This window comes from Heteronotia binoei, chromosome 1 (assembly GCF_032191835.1).
Source record: "Heteronotia binoei isolate CCM8104 ecotype False Entrance Well chromosome 1, APGP_CSIRO_Hbin_v1, whole genome shotgun sequence".
In the NCBI taxonomy this organism is placed as follows: domain Eukaryota; kingdom Metazoa; phylum Chordata; class Lepidosauria; order Squamata; family Gekkonidae; genus Heteronotia; species Heteronotia binoei.
The window spans coordinates 33,552,363-33,570,271 of NC_083223.1; the positions used below are offsets into that span (position 1 = coordinate 33,552,363).

Consider the following 17,909-nt stretch of genomic DNA (forward strand, 5'->3'; position numbering starts at 1 on the left):
ATCAATCCCTTTTTTGGGGAACTGCTCGCTTTTGATATGACCAGCTACAGACATTTGGATCATAAAGGAAAAAAAAGCATCTGATTTTACACAAATAATTTTGCTATCTAGAAAGAGCAATCATGAGTGGACTGAGAGTGGCTACTTGCATAGGACTTGATTTTTAAAATTGGAGCGGATATTGTGTTGTCATTTGTATGTGGTTTTGAGATGCTGATCTAGTTTGACAGCAATCAATTGTATTTGTTTTAAAAATTACATGCCAGGATTTTATGTGAGGGGTTTCAAAGTAGTTAATCTGCAGACATGTACATGCAAGGCACCTAAAACTAACAACTGTGGGAGGGAAAAATATTGTGAGACTCATTTTGTTGGACGCTTGTGGAAGCAACTGAGAAGCAGTCATATGCATGGAAGGGATTGGAATGTTCAGTCATACTCTGTGACTTAAGGCGTGGCCTTGAATACTAATTCCTGAATGTATTTGCTTCCATAAGAACCATTGTCAAAATAACAGTGGGGCAAACTTCCCATAGAGTAGGTGTTTCCAAGTGACTTAGAAAAGAGAGTCCCACCACATATTTAGGTGGAATAGGTAACAAAAATTCCCTGGATTTCTAGCCAATGTAATGCAGAGGAAAACTCTTCCTGTATATAGACTTGTCTTATCAGGGTATCAGGATAAAGTTGTAAAATGTTTGAGTCTCAGTTGAAACCAGGGAATTTCTTCAAGAACCTAACCATTGGGGGCAGATGCTCCAGAATTTTGCACCTTGAATGGAAGTCTCCAAATACACTCTTAAAAGTGTTACTGGATAATGTAATATGTAAATGGATAATAGACATTAACTTTTGTTTGTCCTCAGACATCTTTAACCCAAACACTCTTTCAGTGTGCTTCGGATACATTGGCAGAATAAAATATTCCTTCTTCTCCCGCCCCCCTTTCCAAATAGGTGAAGCAATTTTAATCCCTGGTCTTAAAATAGAATAATAGGTTAAACCGAATTGGTTTGAAACGATTTATGCAGACCCTTCCAGCCACTGATTGTGGACTAATGCAAATGTTAACGGGCCTTACTTGAGTGGTACAGCAAAATGTAGTTACAAGAAACAAGCAAATAGAGGAATCATGAAAAGGAAGGAGGTGGCACATAGCCCCCAGTTGGCCCAGCTCTACCAAACAACTCAGTCAGAACTTGATCACTGAATGTTTGGTCAAAAGAAGTAGTGTTTAGCCCCTTTACGTATAATATCATGGCATACTTTAATATGATACGTTTGCTATCTTGTATATAAAAAATAGCCTTTGTTTTTTTCTGCATACATCACTCAGGTCTAACTTGCACAGGCATTGCATAGCTTCCTGTTACTGATCCTTCTGTCTGTAGCTTTGATCATCAGACCCCTTTTCCATTTGTGTATGCTTCGTCCCAACTTACCACATCCCTGCCTCATTTCAGACCATGTATTTTTCTGGTGCACTCATAATTTTGGTTGTTGTGAGATATTAAAAAATAATCTAAACAAATGTTCTGAACATTCATTGCATTCACTACTTTTTTATAATTAAAATTTGATAAATCCAAGAACAGCTTCACAGATCTTGCCTTCCTCCATTGAAGGTCTTTCCCAACCTATAATGGCATCTGTGTGCTTAAACTGAATTGCCACAAGCCCTGTAAGGGAGGGAGTGTGGTATACACACCAAAAAATAAATAGTAATAATATTCCTTTTTTAGCTTCTCACTGTTTAATGCTTTGCAAAACCTGTCATTTTGGAATTAAATGTATTAGGTGTTGAATTAAGCAAGATGGTAGGTGAAAAGCCAGATGTCAGCTGTCCAAAACCGAACGAAAGCAGCAGGCTAGGCAGAGTATTCCTTGTTGCCACCATTTCTGCAGCCTTGCACCCCTGTGCTGAAAGATCTGCCCTGGTGACCTATGTGTTTCCAGGCCCAAAAGTGCTGGTTCTTCCCTTTAAGGCTCTCAATGGCTTGAGGCCAAGGTACCTGAAGGACCATCTCCTTCTATACAACCCAGTCTGCCATTTAAGATCTGCCCCTCAAGCCCTGATCTCTGTGCTCCTGCCCTTCAGTGGCGAGGTGGGCGGAGCCTGACGTTTGGAATGCCCTCCCCTTTGAGGCTCGCCTAGTGCCCGCTTTACTTTATTTCATGGCTTTTAAAATATTGCGACATTGAGTCAATTGTAAGTTGTCTCAAGCAAGACTCTAAAGAGGGGTGGAATAGAAGTATTCTAAATAAATAATGTATATATGATCAGCTGCAAAATGCTTTTCATAAGAGAGGAGAGAATCGGGAACATGTGGGATCTGACAAGACTAGACAGCAAGCGTGTTGCATAGCAGTTTCTCAGCAGGAACATTACATATGAGTAGGGAGAACTTTCTAGCAGTGGCCTCTTTAAAGGACCACAGTTATTAAGTCAGCTGAGTGTCAGCAAGGGGGAGGCCAGAGAGATTGGAATTGCAATTGGGAGCCTGCCCTGTTATGGTGAATAGGCCCTACATTCTCCCCTGGGGAATGTGGGATTTATCTAAGTAGCCAAGATCCCCATGTTGCTAGACGAGAACAAGAAGTTTAACTTTCCAGCCTCGTGCCACTCATCCATCAGAAATAAGAACTTTTTACCATTATCACAGATTTCTAGAGAGATGCCTGTTTAGCCTAAAGACTCTTCTTCAAGCACTCCAGCAGATCATTTCAGAAAGGAAGAACATACATTGATCAAAATAGTCTGCTACTGAGTGAAAGAAAAACGAAGGATGCAAGAGTGCCTCTGATAGTGAGATACTCAGAATAAATAATTTTAAAGTTCCTGGACTTCAGTTGCTGCGTTTCTTGTGAAACTGTTTTTCTCCATATAAGCTACCTGTTTCTCAGGCAGAGATGAACCAAGAGGAATGCTCTATCCCTCCTTTGCAAGTCACACTTTCTGAAGAAGCTGTCCTTGAATTCCTAGCATTCCAAACAAACTACAAAGAACTAATCTGCTTAAGCAGATCAGGTCCAAATAGTATGAGCTTTAGCTGAATCCAAATTTAAAATTTCTCTTAATAATTGCAATTTTTACATGAGTTACCTGTTAATAGTAAGGGTGAGAGAATTAATTTTAGTTCAGATCTCCTGAAAATTATAATGTCAAAATGATCCAAAGGCTATATATGTGATACACTTCCAATTCAGGAAAGATACAGAATTTGTTATTAACAAAGCCCAGAAATTTGGTACAAGCTCTATTTTAAAGCATGCATTACTAGGGGGAAAAAACTAGGCAGAGATTTATTTATGTATATTTGTTAGATTTGATTTGTCCTAAGAATAGGGCTCAGGGCAGCTGACATTAGAAACATATACAGTGGGTGATAAAAATGAAAACAGCATTAAAATACTAAAAAATTCAACAGTAGATCAATATGATATCCAGATGATGGAAAATGTTTTGTGCCCACAGGCCCCCTGGGTGGCAGGGATATGGAAGAATAAGCAGGGAGGTGTGTGGGAGGTATGAGAATGCCAGACCATCACTGCCTGGTGGAACATCTTTGCCTTGCAAGCCCTATGGAAAGCTAGTAAATCCCATAGGACATGTGTGTTCTCAGGCAGAGACTTTTTCTACAGTAGCAGTTGCTCCACTCTTGGGCTTCTGCTTTCCCTGGTTCAAATAATCAATCCCCCACCAGCCACATTTTGACTCGCATTTCCCTCCAGTTCCCCGTGTGGCTTCCTGATTTTTAAAAAACAAGATCAGAAAGCCGCTGTGTAATTGGAGGGAGATACGAGTCAAAATGCACCCATGCAGCAACTGGTGTGGAATCGATTGTTTGAGCCAGGGAAAGCAGAAATCCGAGGGCAGAGTGACTGCTACTACAGAAAAGGTCATAGAGTTTCACCAGGCAGGGGAACCAGAAGGTTCTTACTACTAGAGTGTAACACTCTTCCAAGGTTATGCTGAGAATGTGGATCTTGGTCTTCTGATTCTCTTACTGAACACACTTATTGAATGTTTGGCATATTTTCTTTGAACAGTAGCTTTTGTTTAGAAATGTACTGTGCTAAATCTAATTCATGAGTACCTGGACATGGAGCAAACAATTCAAAGAATATTCAGAGTTAAAATGCAAAGCCTTGACTGGATATAAGGCAGACTTGGATTCAGCTGCCAGATTTGCAAAACCCTCTTCCTCCCCCGCCCCTTTTTTTTTACTAACCAGTAAGTTTTGTTAAAATTGTTTAGTGTTCTGCAAGAATGCCAAGTGCAAGAATGCCAAGTGCATCTAATGAAAATATTGTGATCATGTACAGTTTTCATCTTTAGTAGTAGTTTGCTTCTCACAATGGAGGATGAATGCTAATTATTCAGTTTTGCAAAAACAAAATCTGAGTTTTATTTCAAATGCTTGCATAATTTGTATGGAGATCTTGTTATAAGGAGTGGGTAAAGTACTTTAAGGCATAGTTGTCCGAACATTCAGTTTGTATGCTGAACTTGCTTTATACTGGGTTAAGCAGTGGGTTGGCATCTGCTGTCCAGGGTGTCAAGATCGACTAATAACGACTTAAGACTGGGGGATCATGGCCTAAGCAATAGGCCCTGACTGTCAAAATCATAATGGATCCACTGCTGCTAATGTTCTACCTTAGTTACTCCCCTTCCCCCCTTTTCTTATTTTGATTTGTAACTGGTGTAAAGGAACTAGCTGGCGCCTTCTCAGGGCCTGAGGTGGGAGGAGGCCTTGCATAACAATTCAAGAGCATTTGCTAGCTATCGTCGAGAAAGTATCTAGTAGTTGTATGTGAATGTTTCCTCCTGTAAATCCCTCCCCCGTAGGAATGTTTTTGAAGGGTACCTTAAAACCCATGTATCAATGTATTGGTTTCATTCTTAGCAAGCTAGAGGCTTGCGCCAGAGTACCGATTATCAATAAATGAAGACTTAGTATCAACTTTGACTCATTCTTGAATCTGTCGACTTGACATTTTGCTAAGAATCAACTTTGAAGCTTAACCACCCTGGCCACTTTGCAGCGAAATGGTTGAAAAGATACCAGAAGGCGGTGAGATTCCTGACGCCGAAGAAGGGCCGTCCATTCCCTGGCACGTCCTGGATGCCCGGAGAGTAGCGGCATCTCCTCCACAGTTCCAGCAGCTGCTCGTCACCCCGAGGCAGTGGCAGCCCCAGACCTCCACCAGCACGTTGGATGAGGCCCCGGCTAGACGCGAAGCCATCCTGACCCGACACATGTGAAGAGTGCGAATAGCGAATGCGGAAAGGCCCAATCCGGGACCCATGGAGCTGGGGGAGATCGACACTATCGTGGCGGTCCCGTTACATGAGGAGTGGCCGCAACCAGACAAGGGAGAACTGGGGCAACGGCCCCAAGGGACGAGGAGGATGAAACAGCCAGGGAGTTTTGAGCCATGGTCCTCAAGGAAGTGGAGAGTGTGGTCAAGGGCCTGAAGACGGACATGCAGGCCATGACCAACCGCATGGCGGGGAGAGATCACGAGAGAGATCTCTCGCTCTCTAGGGCTGCCTGGGCCCAGAAGGATTACTCAACCCCCCCCCCCCCATCCGGCAGCCACCAGCACCAGCGATTCCCGTGTCAGCCGTACCGGCCGTGGCCCCGGCGTCACCCGCAGCACCCCGGCCGGCAGGCCCCCCTCCTGCTCCTCGCGACGGAGGGAGAGGAAGGGAGCTCGATGCTACCTTCGATGGGGACCCGGACGAGGTTGAATACTTTACAATCCAGGCGAACAGCTATATGCATTATTGGGGAAATACCTTCCCGGATGAGTTCAGCCGAGTGGATTACCTGGGGTCGAAACTGAAAGGGGCGGCCAAAAGGTGGTACGTAAGCCTGTACGAAGCCATGAGCCCGGAACTGGACTATGTAGCAACGTTCCTACAGGCTCTGTTGGCCCAGTACAAAGACCCCCTCCAGGAGACCCGGGCACTGGCAGCCCTGCACGACATGCAACGGGCAGAAGTCGATCCGGGAGTATGCTGCGGATTTCCGAGCCAACACAGCCAAGGAGCGAGCTGATGAAGATTGAGCATTTCACCCGGGGGCTGAATGCGGGCATATTGGATCGGGCCCTCACCCAAGCCCGACCTACCACGTTGGTCGGTTGGATCCAGCTAGCGGGTGAGGTTGAGACCAATATGAAACGCGTCGCCCTACAATGCCAGCAACAGAGCGGAAAAGGGGGACGGGACCCGAAAGCAACCTCGAAAGCAGAGGTGAAGAAGCCGGCCGGTGGGGGTAAACCAAACGGGACCCGCAAGTGCTTTCGGTGTGGAGACCCAGGGCACCTGGCAAGTAGCTGTATGAACCCGCCACGAGCACCACCAAGTGCCCCGAAGCAGAGCAGTCCCGTCCCAAAGAAGGCTCCCGGCCGCCCTCAGGAAGCGGTGAAAAGCAACGTGGTGGCCATCGAAAAGGAGGAAGAGGAACCGTTCCTGAGCGACGAGCTGGGCAAGTTGGTCTGGATGGAGGAGCCGTCGGGAAACGAGAACAACCTGCTCTGAAGGGTGCCCACCAGCAGGTCGCAGAGGAGCCGGCACCAGTGAGGGTGAGAGTGACTGGATCACTGTTTTGTACCAGTGAGACCGTTGAACCCCAAACTCAAGAGGTTCTTGCAAGTGAGGGCGTTAATTGACTCGGGGTGCAACAGGGAATTAATAACGCCTAAGATAGTAGAGGCCTTAGGCCTGACTACCAACCCCCTCCCCTGCCCCTTACAGTTTGAGCAGATGGATGGGTCAGTGATGCGGGGGGAACCCTGTGCTTCAGAGACTCAATTTCTGCCGATGGGGATTGAGGAACACTGGGAGCAGGAGTCTTTTGTAATCTCCCCCTCCTGCTCTTACCCGGTAGTGTTGGGGGTGGGGTGGCTGGCCAGGCACGAACCGGACATTCAGTGGGGGAGGCAAACCATAAGGTTCATAGACCCGCTGTGGAAAGATCACCTATGGAACTTGGAGTGGGGGCCTCTCCCTCCGCCCTCCACCGAGAGGGTGTGCCTGACACTGGAAGAAGTCCCAGAAATCCCTCGGGCATACCGGGACTTGATGGGGGTGTTCAGCGAACAGGGCGCCAATGAGCTGCCGCCCCATAGGGACACGGACTGTGCTATCACGTTAATACCAGGGGAATCGCTCCCCAAAGCCAAACTGTACCCGATGGGATGGGCGGAGAACGCGGAGCTGCGCAGATTTCTGGACAAGAACTTAAAACGGGGATTTATTAGGCTGGCCATGGCCCCCCACGCAGCCCCAGTCCTGTTCCGGAAAAAGGACGGCTCGCTTAGACTTTGCACAGATTTTCGCAGGATAAATGCGATTTCAACTTCCAATGCCTACCCCATCCCCCTCATTAAAGACTTATTGAGTGCTGTGTCGGAGGGGAAAATTTTTACAAAGTTGGACTTGAGAGATGCATATTTTAGAGTGCGCATTAAGGAGGGGGATGAGTGGAAAACGGCGTTCAACACACCACTGGGGCAGTTCGAATACCTGGTGATGCCGTTTGGACTGCAAGGGGCCCCCGGGGTGTTCATGAGTTTTATAAACAATGTATTAAAGTTTTTGTTTAAGGGGGTGGTGGTGTATCTAGATGACAAAATTATTTACTCACAAGACGAATGGTCTCATGTGAAATTGGTGTGGGAGGTGTTAAGCACCCTGTTGAGTCACAAATTGTATGCTAAGCTGTCCAAATGTGAATTTCACAAAACAGAGCTGGACTACTTAGGTTTCCGAGTGTCCGCTAGGGGGCTGGCAATGGGCCCGGCGAAAGTGCAAGCCGTACTAGATTGGGCTCCCCCGAAGACGCGTAGACAACTCCAGTCGTTCCTCGGGTTCGCGGATTTCTATAGGACGTTCATACCGGGGTTCACACAAATCATGCTCCCCTTAACTGAGTTGTTAAAGACGAAGGGGAAGGGCCCAGAAGCCAAGCGACTGGGAGCCCAGTTAAATTGGACATCAAACTGCCAGTTGGCGTTCAATAAATTGAAGCGGCTGTTCACAAGTGAGCCTGTCTTGAGCCACCCCAACGAACTCAAACCCTTCGTTGTACAATGCGACGCCTCCGATGTAGCTGTCGGGGCCATTCTCATGCAGAAGGATGAGGAAGGGAAACAGGCCATGTGCTTACATCTCAAAAAAGTTCGCGGCAGAGCAAAGGAATTGGTCAGTGTGGGACAAGGAGGCGTTTGCAGTAATGTTTGCATTAAAAACATGGCGGTCTTCGTTAGAAGGGGCAAAAGTGCTGTTCAAAATATGGACCGACCACAAAAACCTCGAGGCCCTCACAGGGAAGAGGAAATTGAGTGAAAAACAAATCAGGTGGGCCGGTTTCTTCTCTACATTCGATTTTGTACTGAAGCACATCCCCGGCACGAAGAATTTTCTAGCAGACACTTTGTCTCGCTTGCCCCAGCACAACAGTCAAAGGGAGGAGATAGGGGACACTTTAGTTCTGCCCACCCAAGTGGCCGCTGTTGTAACTACACGGTCACAAAAGAAACGCCAACTACAGGGGTGAGGAATGGAAAGAATAGCAGCAGAGATCTAAAAGGAGGGGGACGAATGTCCACGGGAAATCCAGAAAAGAGAGGATGGGCTATGGTACAAGGGAGAAAAACTATACGTTCCTAAAACCATGAGATTAGAAGTATTGCAGTTCTGTCACTCCAACAAACTGGCTGGGCATTTGGGGTACGTCAAGACCTTGCATCTGGTCAACAGGCAGTTTTGGTGGCCCTCCATGAAAAGGGATATATCTGAATTTGTATGTACCTGCCCTATTTGCATAATGGCTAAAAGAAGGGGAGGGAAACCCCCTGGACTACTCAAACCACTGGAGACCGCCTCTAGACCCTGGTCGATAGTCTCCATGGACTTTATTGTAGAGCTACCGTCCTCTCATGGCAAAACCGTAATATTGGTGGTAGTAGATACTTTTTCCAAACAAGCCCACTTTATTCCTTGTGCCCAACTCCCCACCACAAAGAAGCTGGCTTATTTATTCTTCAACTATGTAGCCAAGCTACACTCAATGCCCGACAAGGTGATTAGTGACCGCGGCCCGCAATTTGTTGCCAACTTCTGGCGGGAGTTCTGTAAACTGATGGGCATGGAGCAGGGGTTGAGTTCCGCCTACCACCCACAGACGGACGGACAGACTGAGCATGTGAACGGGCTTCTAGAGCAGTACTTAAGGTGCTATATAAACCATCAACAATCCAACTGGGTGGATCTATTGCCCTTTGCAGAGTACTGCTATAACAACAGTGTCCACAGCTCCACCAAAGCCTCCCCCTTTCAGACCGTGAGTGGGTATGAGGGAAAGCCCCTCCCGCTGCTACCAGGGGGGGAAGTAAAGAAAGAGGTGAGCCCTTTTGATCAGTGGTGGGGCACGCTGACTAAGAGTTGGAAGGAAATACAGGAGAACTTGGAAGTAGCCAAAGAAGCTTACAAAAAGCAATATGACAAAAGCCATGTCCCTGTCTGGGATTTCAGAGTAGGAGACTCAGTGTTTGTGTCTACAAAAAACCTTCCACTCACTCAACCCTCCAAAAAGTTGGCTTACAAATACCTGGGTCCTTTTGAAATCAAGAGGGTGATAAATAAAGTTACAGTAGAGCTGGAGTTGCCAAAGATGTTCAGTAAAGTGCACCCTGTCTTTCATTGCAGTCTTTTTCGGAAAGACCCTGGTTGTTCCCCTTGGCATCCTCGGCCAGAAGCACCCCAACCTATCCAGGTGGGGAGCCAGAGTCACCATGAGATCCAGGAAATCTTGGACTCAAAGCTTAAACATGGGAAGCTGTATTATCTAATTAGATGGAAATATTTCCCTCCTAGTGAAAATGAGTGGGTAGCAGAGAAAGATGTGTCAGCCTCTGACGTTATCAAGAATTTTCTATCTAAACACCCTCAGAGGCCGAGAGGGTCAGCTTAAGGGGGGGCAGTATGTCAAGATCGACTAATAACGACTTAAGACTGGGGGATCATGGCCTAAGCAATAGGCCCTGTTAAAATCATAATGGATCCACTGCTGCTAATGTTCTACCTTAGTTGCTCCCCTTTCCCCCTTTTCTTATTTTGATTTGTAACTGGTGTAAAGGAACTAGCCGGCACCTTCTCAGGGCCTGAGGTGGGAGGAGGCCTTGCATAACAATTCAAGAGCATTTGCTAGCTATCGTCTGAGAAAGTATCTAGTAGTTGTATGTGAATGTTTCCTCCTGTAACCCCCCCCCCCGTAGGAATGTTTTTGAAGTGTACCTTAAAACCCATGTATCAATGTATTGGTTTCATTCTTAGCAAGCTAGAGGCTTGCGCCAGAGTACCGGTTATCAATAAATGAAGACTTAGTATCAACTTTGACTCATTCTTGAATCCGTCAACTTGACACAGGGTCTCAGGCAGGGAAAGGTGTTTTACAATGCCTGCTGCCTGAGAACCTTTGGCAGGGATTGAGACTGGGGCTTTCAGCATGCAAAGCGTGTGCTCTGCCACTGAGTCACAGTCCCGCCTTTCTTAAATGTATCTGTTCAAGGTTTGGGACCTGGTTGTGCATTTAATGATGTGTGTTAATTTAAAGTCTGCTGTGGCAGCAGCAACCTGTCCCTTATAACTACTTCTCTTTCATGTCATGGATTGTAGGGTATTGGTTGGAAGGTATGTGTTGCAGACACCTGGTTGAACTAAGAATGAATGGGTCTGGTCATTACCTGGACAAAAAACTACCTACGTACATATCTTAGAATTCCATTGCAGAAGAAACATGGGCTACAAACAATAGTCTAATTGAAAAGTATTTACATTATTGTATATGTAAGCAATTAAATAAAAGAGTGGTAAGCTGCAGTGCTGCAGTCCAAGCTCTGCTCATGACCTGAGTTCGATCCCGGCAGAAGCTGGGTTCAGGTAGCCGGCTCGAGGTTGACTCAGCCTTCCATCCTTCCGAGGTCAGTAAAATGAGTACCTCGCTTGCTGGGGGTAAAGTTGTAAATGACTGGGGAAGGCAATGGCAAACCACCCTGTAAAAAATCTGCCATCAAAATATTAAAACAATGTCACCACAAAGTCGGAAATGACTGGTGATTGCACAGGGGATTACCTTTAATCTGCTAAATAAAATATTTACCCCCTTGAAATTGTGGGGGACGGGAGAAGAGAAGTTAAGGCATGTATTGGGCTTTGCATGTTGATGTGCACTTGCTGAAGTTGTGTTTACAGATTACATAAAATCTGCAGGGGAACACTGCTGCAGTCTATATTTACTTTATTCTTGTTTTAATAGGCTCTATGTTTTTAGTGCCTCACTTTTAAATTGAAGCCTTAATGATACTTTTTTTGACAACTTTTGATTTGAATATACATTTCCCTCAAATTTGAAATTTTCATTTTGTCAGAAGCTTAAATGCTGTCTCATTTACATCCTGCCCTTCCTTCAGAGGAGTTCATAGTGTCACTCAGAGCATTCTTGTCCCTGTTTTTTTAATCCTTTCAGCAGTCTTGCAAGGTTGGTTAAGCTGAAAGGGAATTTCATGGCCAAGTAGGGTCTATACCCATGGCTCCTCATGCGCAGTCCAACTGACTCTAAGCTGCGGGCTACACAAACTCTCAGCATTTCAAAGGCAGTTTTCATGAGAGAAAAAAAAAGTTTGATTCTGAAGGGGTGTTTCCAGTTGCCTCAGTTTTTTCCTCTCCTGCCCCAACTGTGGATTGCAAACTATTTTGGAAAATTCGCTGAGCCTCCAGAACAGCTTTTGAAGAAGCGCAAGTGGCTTGGCTTGCAGCATGAAGAAGGGCAGGAAAAGCTCAGCTGTGTGGATCAGAATTTGTGTACAGTTCTTTGGATCCGTGTCAGTGTGGGAGGTGTCACCTTCTGTTTTACAACAAAAAATTAAGGGTGGCAGTTTGAGAGTGCAAATGGATAACACACACGCATACACTAGGCAGAGAAACAAAACAAAAATTAGGCATGTTTAGGGATTTTTGAAAATGTGACTTAAATACATACTGAAGCCTGACTAATGCATGAAGGTCATATAATGTAAGTTGTGGGGAGCAAGAGAAACAACATAAATGGTAGGAAAATTGCCAGAGAATTTCGCCGCCTTTGTTGGTCATTTTTTTCTACTGTTGCGTTAATATTAAATTTTGCGTTAATATTAAATTTTTTCTACTGTTGTGTTAATATTAAAAAGTTTAAAATAGGGAAAGATGAACATGAATTTTAAAAGTATGTTCTGGGCGGGCTGACTTGGTATCTCTCAAGTTGAAGGCAGCAGTTACTTAGGTATGCAAGGTGATCCACCAAGGGATCAAAAAAGCTTTGAATTCTCTTCCAGGGTTGGACTGCAGAAAGCATAGGGACTGTGATCACTAGGCAGACCATAAACCTTGAAGCTTGTGGGTTGCTTGCAACTAGGCAGACTATAAACCATGAACCTCTAGGCAGACCATAAACCATGAAGCTTGTGGGTTGCTTGCAACTCAGCTTGGCAAGTCATGAATTATACAAGCCAGAAGCTCTCTATAAGGGTAGCCAGGGCCCTCAGTTTGTAAGGCTGTTAGTGACAGGACTGTTTGGAGATAATTAATTCAAGGGGTCACAATGTCGGAAGCTCCCTTCCCTCTCCCCTCCCCCTCCCTCTCCTCCTCTCTCTCTCCTGGCAGCTGCTGGTAAATACATGGGGACTCTCAAATTGAGAGAACAGTCCCTCCAGTAATCAGTTATAGTCAGGGCGCTACAATTAGTTGTCACTGTGGAAGAGAGCCAGTTTGGTGTAGTGGTTAAGTGTGCGGCGCTTATCAGGGGGAACCTGGTTTGATTCCCCTCTCCTCCACTTGCAGCTGCTGGAATGGCCTTGGGTTAGCCATGGCTTTCGCAAGAGTTGTGTTTGAAAAGGTAGCTTCTGTGAGAGCTCTCTCAGCCCCACCCACCTCACAGGGTATCTGTTGTGGGGGAGGAAGATATAGGAGATTGTAAACTGCTCTGAGTCTCTGATTCAGAGAGAAGGGTGGGGTATCTTCCTCTTCTTCCTTTTCTCTTCCTCCTTCATCATCCATGGGTAATTTGTGCCCAGTCCCTAAATCACATTGCCGAAGATTTCAGACTAATTGGATCTTCATAGCTTTAGGAATTCTGTTTAAGCCTTCAGTCGTATTGCTACTTGAGTGTATGTACTTTCCCACTATTGGAGAGTGAAGGAGGGCAGAAGACTGGGAGGATTAAAACCTGCATTTCTTACCAGCTTCTGCCAAATTTAACTGAGAACATAGAACTTCAGAAATGGCAGCCACGTTTTTCAGGCAGCCAAAAATTGTAAGTCAGAGATGCATTGTTTCATTCAAGCCTTCCTGGGATAGTAAAAACAGTCTGGTAGGACTGTATTAGAACCCTGTTTGAGAAATCCGTGAAGGTAGAGTTACATTAGAAATCCATGAGGGTGGAGTTACTTTAGCTGTGTTTTTCAGAGAATAAGGCGGGAAACGTGTGTCTCAGTGGGAGGTAATTCTGTGACAGACAGGTCTCAGCATAGAAGGACAAAGATGGGATCTGTACAGAGCACTAAAGCCTTGTTCTCTGAAAACCACTTTCAATATTGTGAGCCTTCAGTTGATAAAGCAGACATACTTGAAACATTTCGCATTCATAAGGGCTCAGCTTCTTGTTCTTTTTTTACTAAATGAATGCTTCGCTGTTGAATACCAGACTGCCAGATATTGGAGTCTCTGCTTATAATACTGACCTAAGTGTTTTGTATACAGAATCTAGGTAGTATTTGAATATCAATGTTATTTATGCTTGCCTTTCCCTCACTGCTTCCTTCAGATAGCTTCAATGACACTTCTTGATGATTTATCATTGATTTAAGAGGGAGTTCTTAACAGTTCCTGCTTTGGATGTTGTCAGCTTATGGGTCCATTTAGATTAGAGTTGTGCCCATATTATGTACTCGCTGGAAGCAGGTTTTAGTCTGTCAATGCTGGCTGTGGCTACTTTCAGCTTCAGGTGAATCCTTGACGTCTGCAAAATGTTTTGTGCTGGTTCATAGAACATACATGTTTCTCTCTCTCTTTTTCTGTGCCCTAGGATATTGTGGAGCTGACATAAAAGCACTTTGCACTGAGACAGCCTTGATTGCCCTGCGACGGCGCTATCCTCAGATCTATGCGAGCAGCCAGAAGCTGCAGCTGGACATTTCGTCAATAGTTCTCAGCGCACAAGATTTTTATCATGCCATGCAAAACATTGTGCCTGCCTCACAGCGTGCTGTCATGTCATCGGGGCATGCGCTGTCTCCCATCATAAGGCCGCTGTTGGAAAGAACCTTCAATAACATTCTGGCGGTTCTACATAAAGTGTTTCCCCATGCTGAATTCAGCCAGGGTGACAAAAGAGAAGGTAATTCTGTGTTCTCTTAATTCTGTGTTCTCTTTAGTCTTATCCTGAGTCTGTTTAAGAAAAAAAGAGTGTTTTTTCTTCTTTCTTTTTTTTTTTAAAACCCCCCTTCTCTTTAATTACCCCCATTCTCTTATGAAACTAAAGCTCCTAAGGTAGCTTTGGGCAATTATAACTGCTTTCCCTCACACATAGTAAAGTGTTTCAGAAGCTGTTTGTACTAGGGCAGGGGAGAGTGAAAGTGACATGTTTAATGGCTGTGAGCCATTTATACCTAACGGCTGATGGAGAGACCCACCCCACCAACAGGTTTAAATGGCTCACAGCCATTTCAATTTAAAAGTGGAGTGGGTGCGCTCATCCACTGTTAAGGCTGAAATGACTGGCAGCTATTTCAGTGGTCCATTTTATTTTTGTAGCACAATTTTTAGTTTTTCCTTTCAGAGGGAAGCAAAACCAACTGAAATGGTTGCCAGCCATTTAAACCTAACCAGTCAGCTGCAGACCTGCACTGCTCAGCTGTTAGGTTTATATGGCCTGAATAGCCCAACTGAACTGGACAAATATCTGGTAAATGTTGGGGGTCCAAACTGGGCCAGGTTTGTGCCCATCCCTAGTATTTAATGCTTTGTTATACTCTTTTGGTGATGTTTACTCAGGGTCAGTATAATACAGGTGAATGAGGGTCACGTTTTGCTGTGAAGCAGCTGCCCTAAAAGGTATTTTGAAACTCTTTTTCTTGTCAGTGTGATTCATCAGGAGGTGGGATGTTGGAGATCCAACTTAGCTCATTTAGCTCATTTGGATTGTTTAGAAAGTCAGTATTTTTAAGTCAACATAGAATCTTCTGAAAGGAAAAAGTAGAAGTTGTGCTATAGGAATGATAATATGTTTGCCTGCTGTTTTCTGAGTTCGATTCTGGCGGAAGCTGGATTTAGGTAGCCGGCTCAAGGTTGACTCAGCCTTCCATCCTTTCGAGGTCGGTAAAATGAGTACCCAGCTTGCTGGGGGGAAAGTGTAGATGACTGGGGAAGGCAATGGCAAACCACCTCGTTAAAAAGTCTGCCGTGAAAACGTAGTGATGCGACGTCATCCCAGAGTTGAAAACAACTGGTGCTTGCACAGGGGACCTTTCATTTCCTTCTGATAATTATTCCTGAGCGTATAGGGATTTGCAAGCTTTAAACTGAATTTAGAAAATTCTTTGCATGACCACAGGAAATGTTGGTCTTGTGAGTCTCTCTTTAGTGCTACTTAAAAACTTAATCATTTGTGTGTCTGAGAAATTCCTGGCAGAGATAATAGGAATGCCTACTTAAGTGTATTGCTTCAAATATTTTAGTTATTTTCCCTTTTAATTATAGACACCCTTTATCTTGGATACTATAGCCAGAATATAATTATATCATGTATTAGCCATGAACATATGTTTTCTCATTTTTTTTGTTAAAAGGAAAATCAAATAGGTGCCTTATATGTTTGCATTTATTTTACCATCGGAATCTAGCTTCATTTTTTTTAATTAAGATTTTTTATTGTTTTCATACTAAAATGTTAGCATAGCAAACAAGCCTCATACTGGGTGCATTCGCATAAAAAAGGGGTAGGGTAACAGTGTAGGTTAGGAAAGTAAGGTGCAGTATTATGGATTCAATTAAACAGGGGATAAAGGTGAGGGAGTATCATTGTATGACTAGGTACAGGAATTAATGCCAAATGGAGGTGAAGGTTTTGGGAGCGTCTCACCTGTTATATGCTGTTCTCTTGTTTGTACAAAGGTCTAGCATATCATTGACCCAGGCATCTACAGAGGGGAATACTTGAGATTTCCAGCTTAGTAACTAAAGCTGCCCTTTGGATCCAAAATATGTGGTATTTTGAGAGTGCCCATAGAGTTGGTATATATTCTAGGATTAGATTATTGGCTCTGAAGTCTAAGATAGCAGCTAATGTGAGATTGATACAGGATATAACCTCTTGCCAGAAATGTGTGATTTTAGGGGAATTCCAAAATATGTGAATGAGGGTGGCTCCATGCTTCCAACTTCAGTACATTAATATGTATTGGGAGTTCTCTCCGGATATAGGGGAATTGTATGGGTAACGTTCATTTTAAGGTTGCTAATTTTACCCTGAATGCTCATTGTTAACGAGGTCCATCTGTTGAGGTCTTGGGAGATCTGTTCCAGAATCTGATCCATATTCATTTGAACAAGGGAGTAAGTATCTCTTGGAATATAAATACTAAAATGTTTAATAAATTTAGCATCAAAATCAAATGACCATTGTTTACAAAGTTGGGGGGTGGGAATTGGTCCACCTAGAGATAGCCAGTTTGGTGTAGTGGTTAAGTGCGTGGACTCTTGTCTGAGAGAACCGGGTTTGATTCCCCACTCCTCGACTTGCACCTGCTGGAATGGTCTTGGGTCAGCCATAGCTTTCACAGGAGTTGTCCTTAAAGGGGCAGCTTCTGGGAGAACTCTCATAAGAACATAAGAGAAGGCATGTTGGATCAGGGGTTGGATTTTTATCCAACCCCCTCTTGAAGCTGTCTATGCTTGTAGCAGCCACCACCTCCTGTACCAGTGAATTCCACATGTTAATCACCCTTTGGGTGAAGAAGTACTTCCTTTTATCCATTTTAACCTGACAGCTCAGCAATTTCATTGAATGCCCACAAGTTCTTGTATTGTGAGAAAGGGAGAAAAGTACTTCTTTCTCTGCTTTCTCCATCCCATGCATTATCTTGTAAACCTCTATCATGTCACCCCTTAGTCGACGTTTCTCCAAGCTAAAGAGCCCCAAGTGTTTTAACCTTACTTCATAGGGAAAGTGTTCCAACCCTCTAATCATTCTAGTTGCCCTTTTCTGGACTTTTTCCAATGCTATAATATCCTTTTTGAGGTGTGGTGACCAGAATTGCACACAGTATTCCAAATGAGACCGCACCATCGATTTATACAGGGGCATTATGATACTGGCTGATTTGTTTTCAATTCCTTTCCTAATAATTCCCAGCATGGAGTTGGCCTTTTTTATTGCAATCGCACACTGTCTTGACATTTTCAATGACCCCCATCATTCCGGCTTTCGTCCGGGTCACGGGACGGAGACAGTGCTGGTCGCTCTGATGGATGATCTCCAGCGGCATCTGGATTGAGGCGGCTCGGCAGTGCTGATGTTGTTAGACCTATCGGCAGCGTTCGATACGGTCGACCATCGGCTGCTGACTAGCCGTCTCGCCGACGCGAGGATTCAGTGGTTGGCCTTACAATGGCTCTCCTCGTTCCTTGATGGTCAGGGACAAAGGGTGGCGATTGGGGATGAGCTGTCCCGGAGGCACATGCTTAATTGCGGGGTGCCTCAGGGGGCAGTTCTTTCCCCAATGTTGTTTAACATCTACATGCGCCCCCTTGCCTAGATTACCCAGAGGTATGGGCTGGGTTGCCACCAGTATGCTGATGA

General features: G+C 44.8%; 1 protein-coding gene across 3 annotated transcripts in view; it reads left to right on the forward strand.

Moving 5' to 3' along the window:
• ATAD2B (ATPase family AAA domain containing 2B) overlaps positions 1-17,909 on the forward strand; it is a 112,479-nt gene that overhangs the window by 38,753 nt on the left and 55,817 nt on the right. For all 3 annotated transcript variants that reach the window (XM_060233416.1, XM_060233430.1, XM_060233423.1), the window contains exon 16: positions 14,136-14,447. In XM_060233416.1, the coding sequence (XP_060089399.1) occupies positions 14,136-14,447 (312 nt within the window). The remainder of the gene's footprint in view (positions 1-14,135; positions 14,448-17,909) is intronic.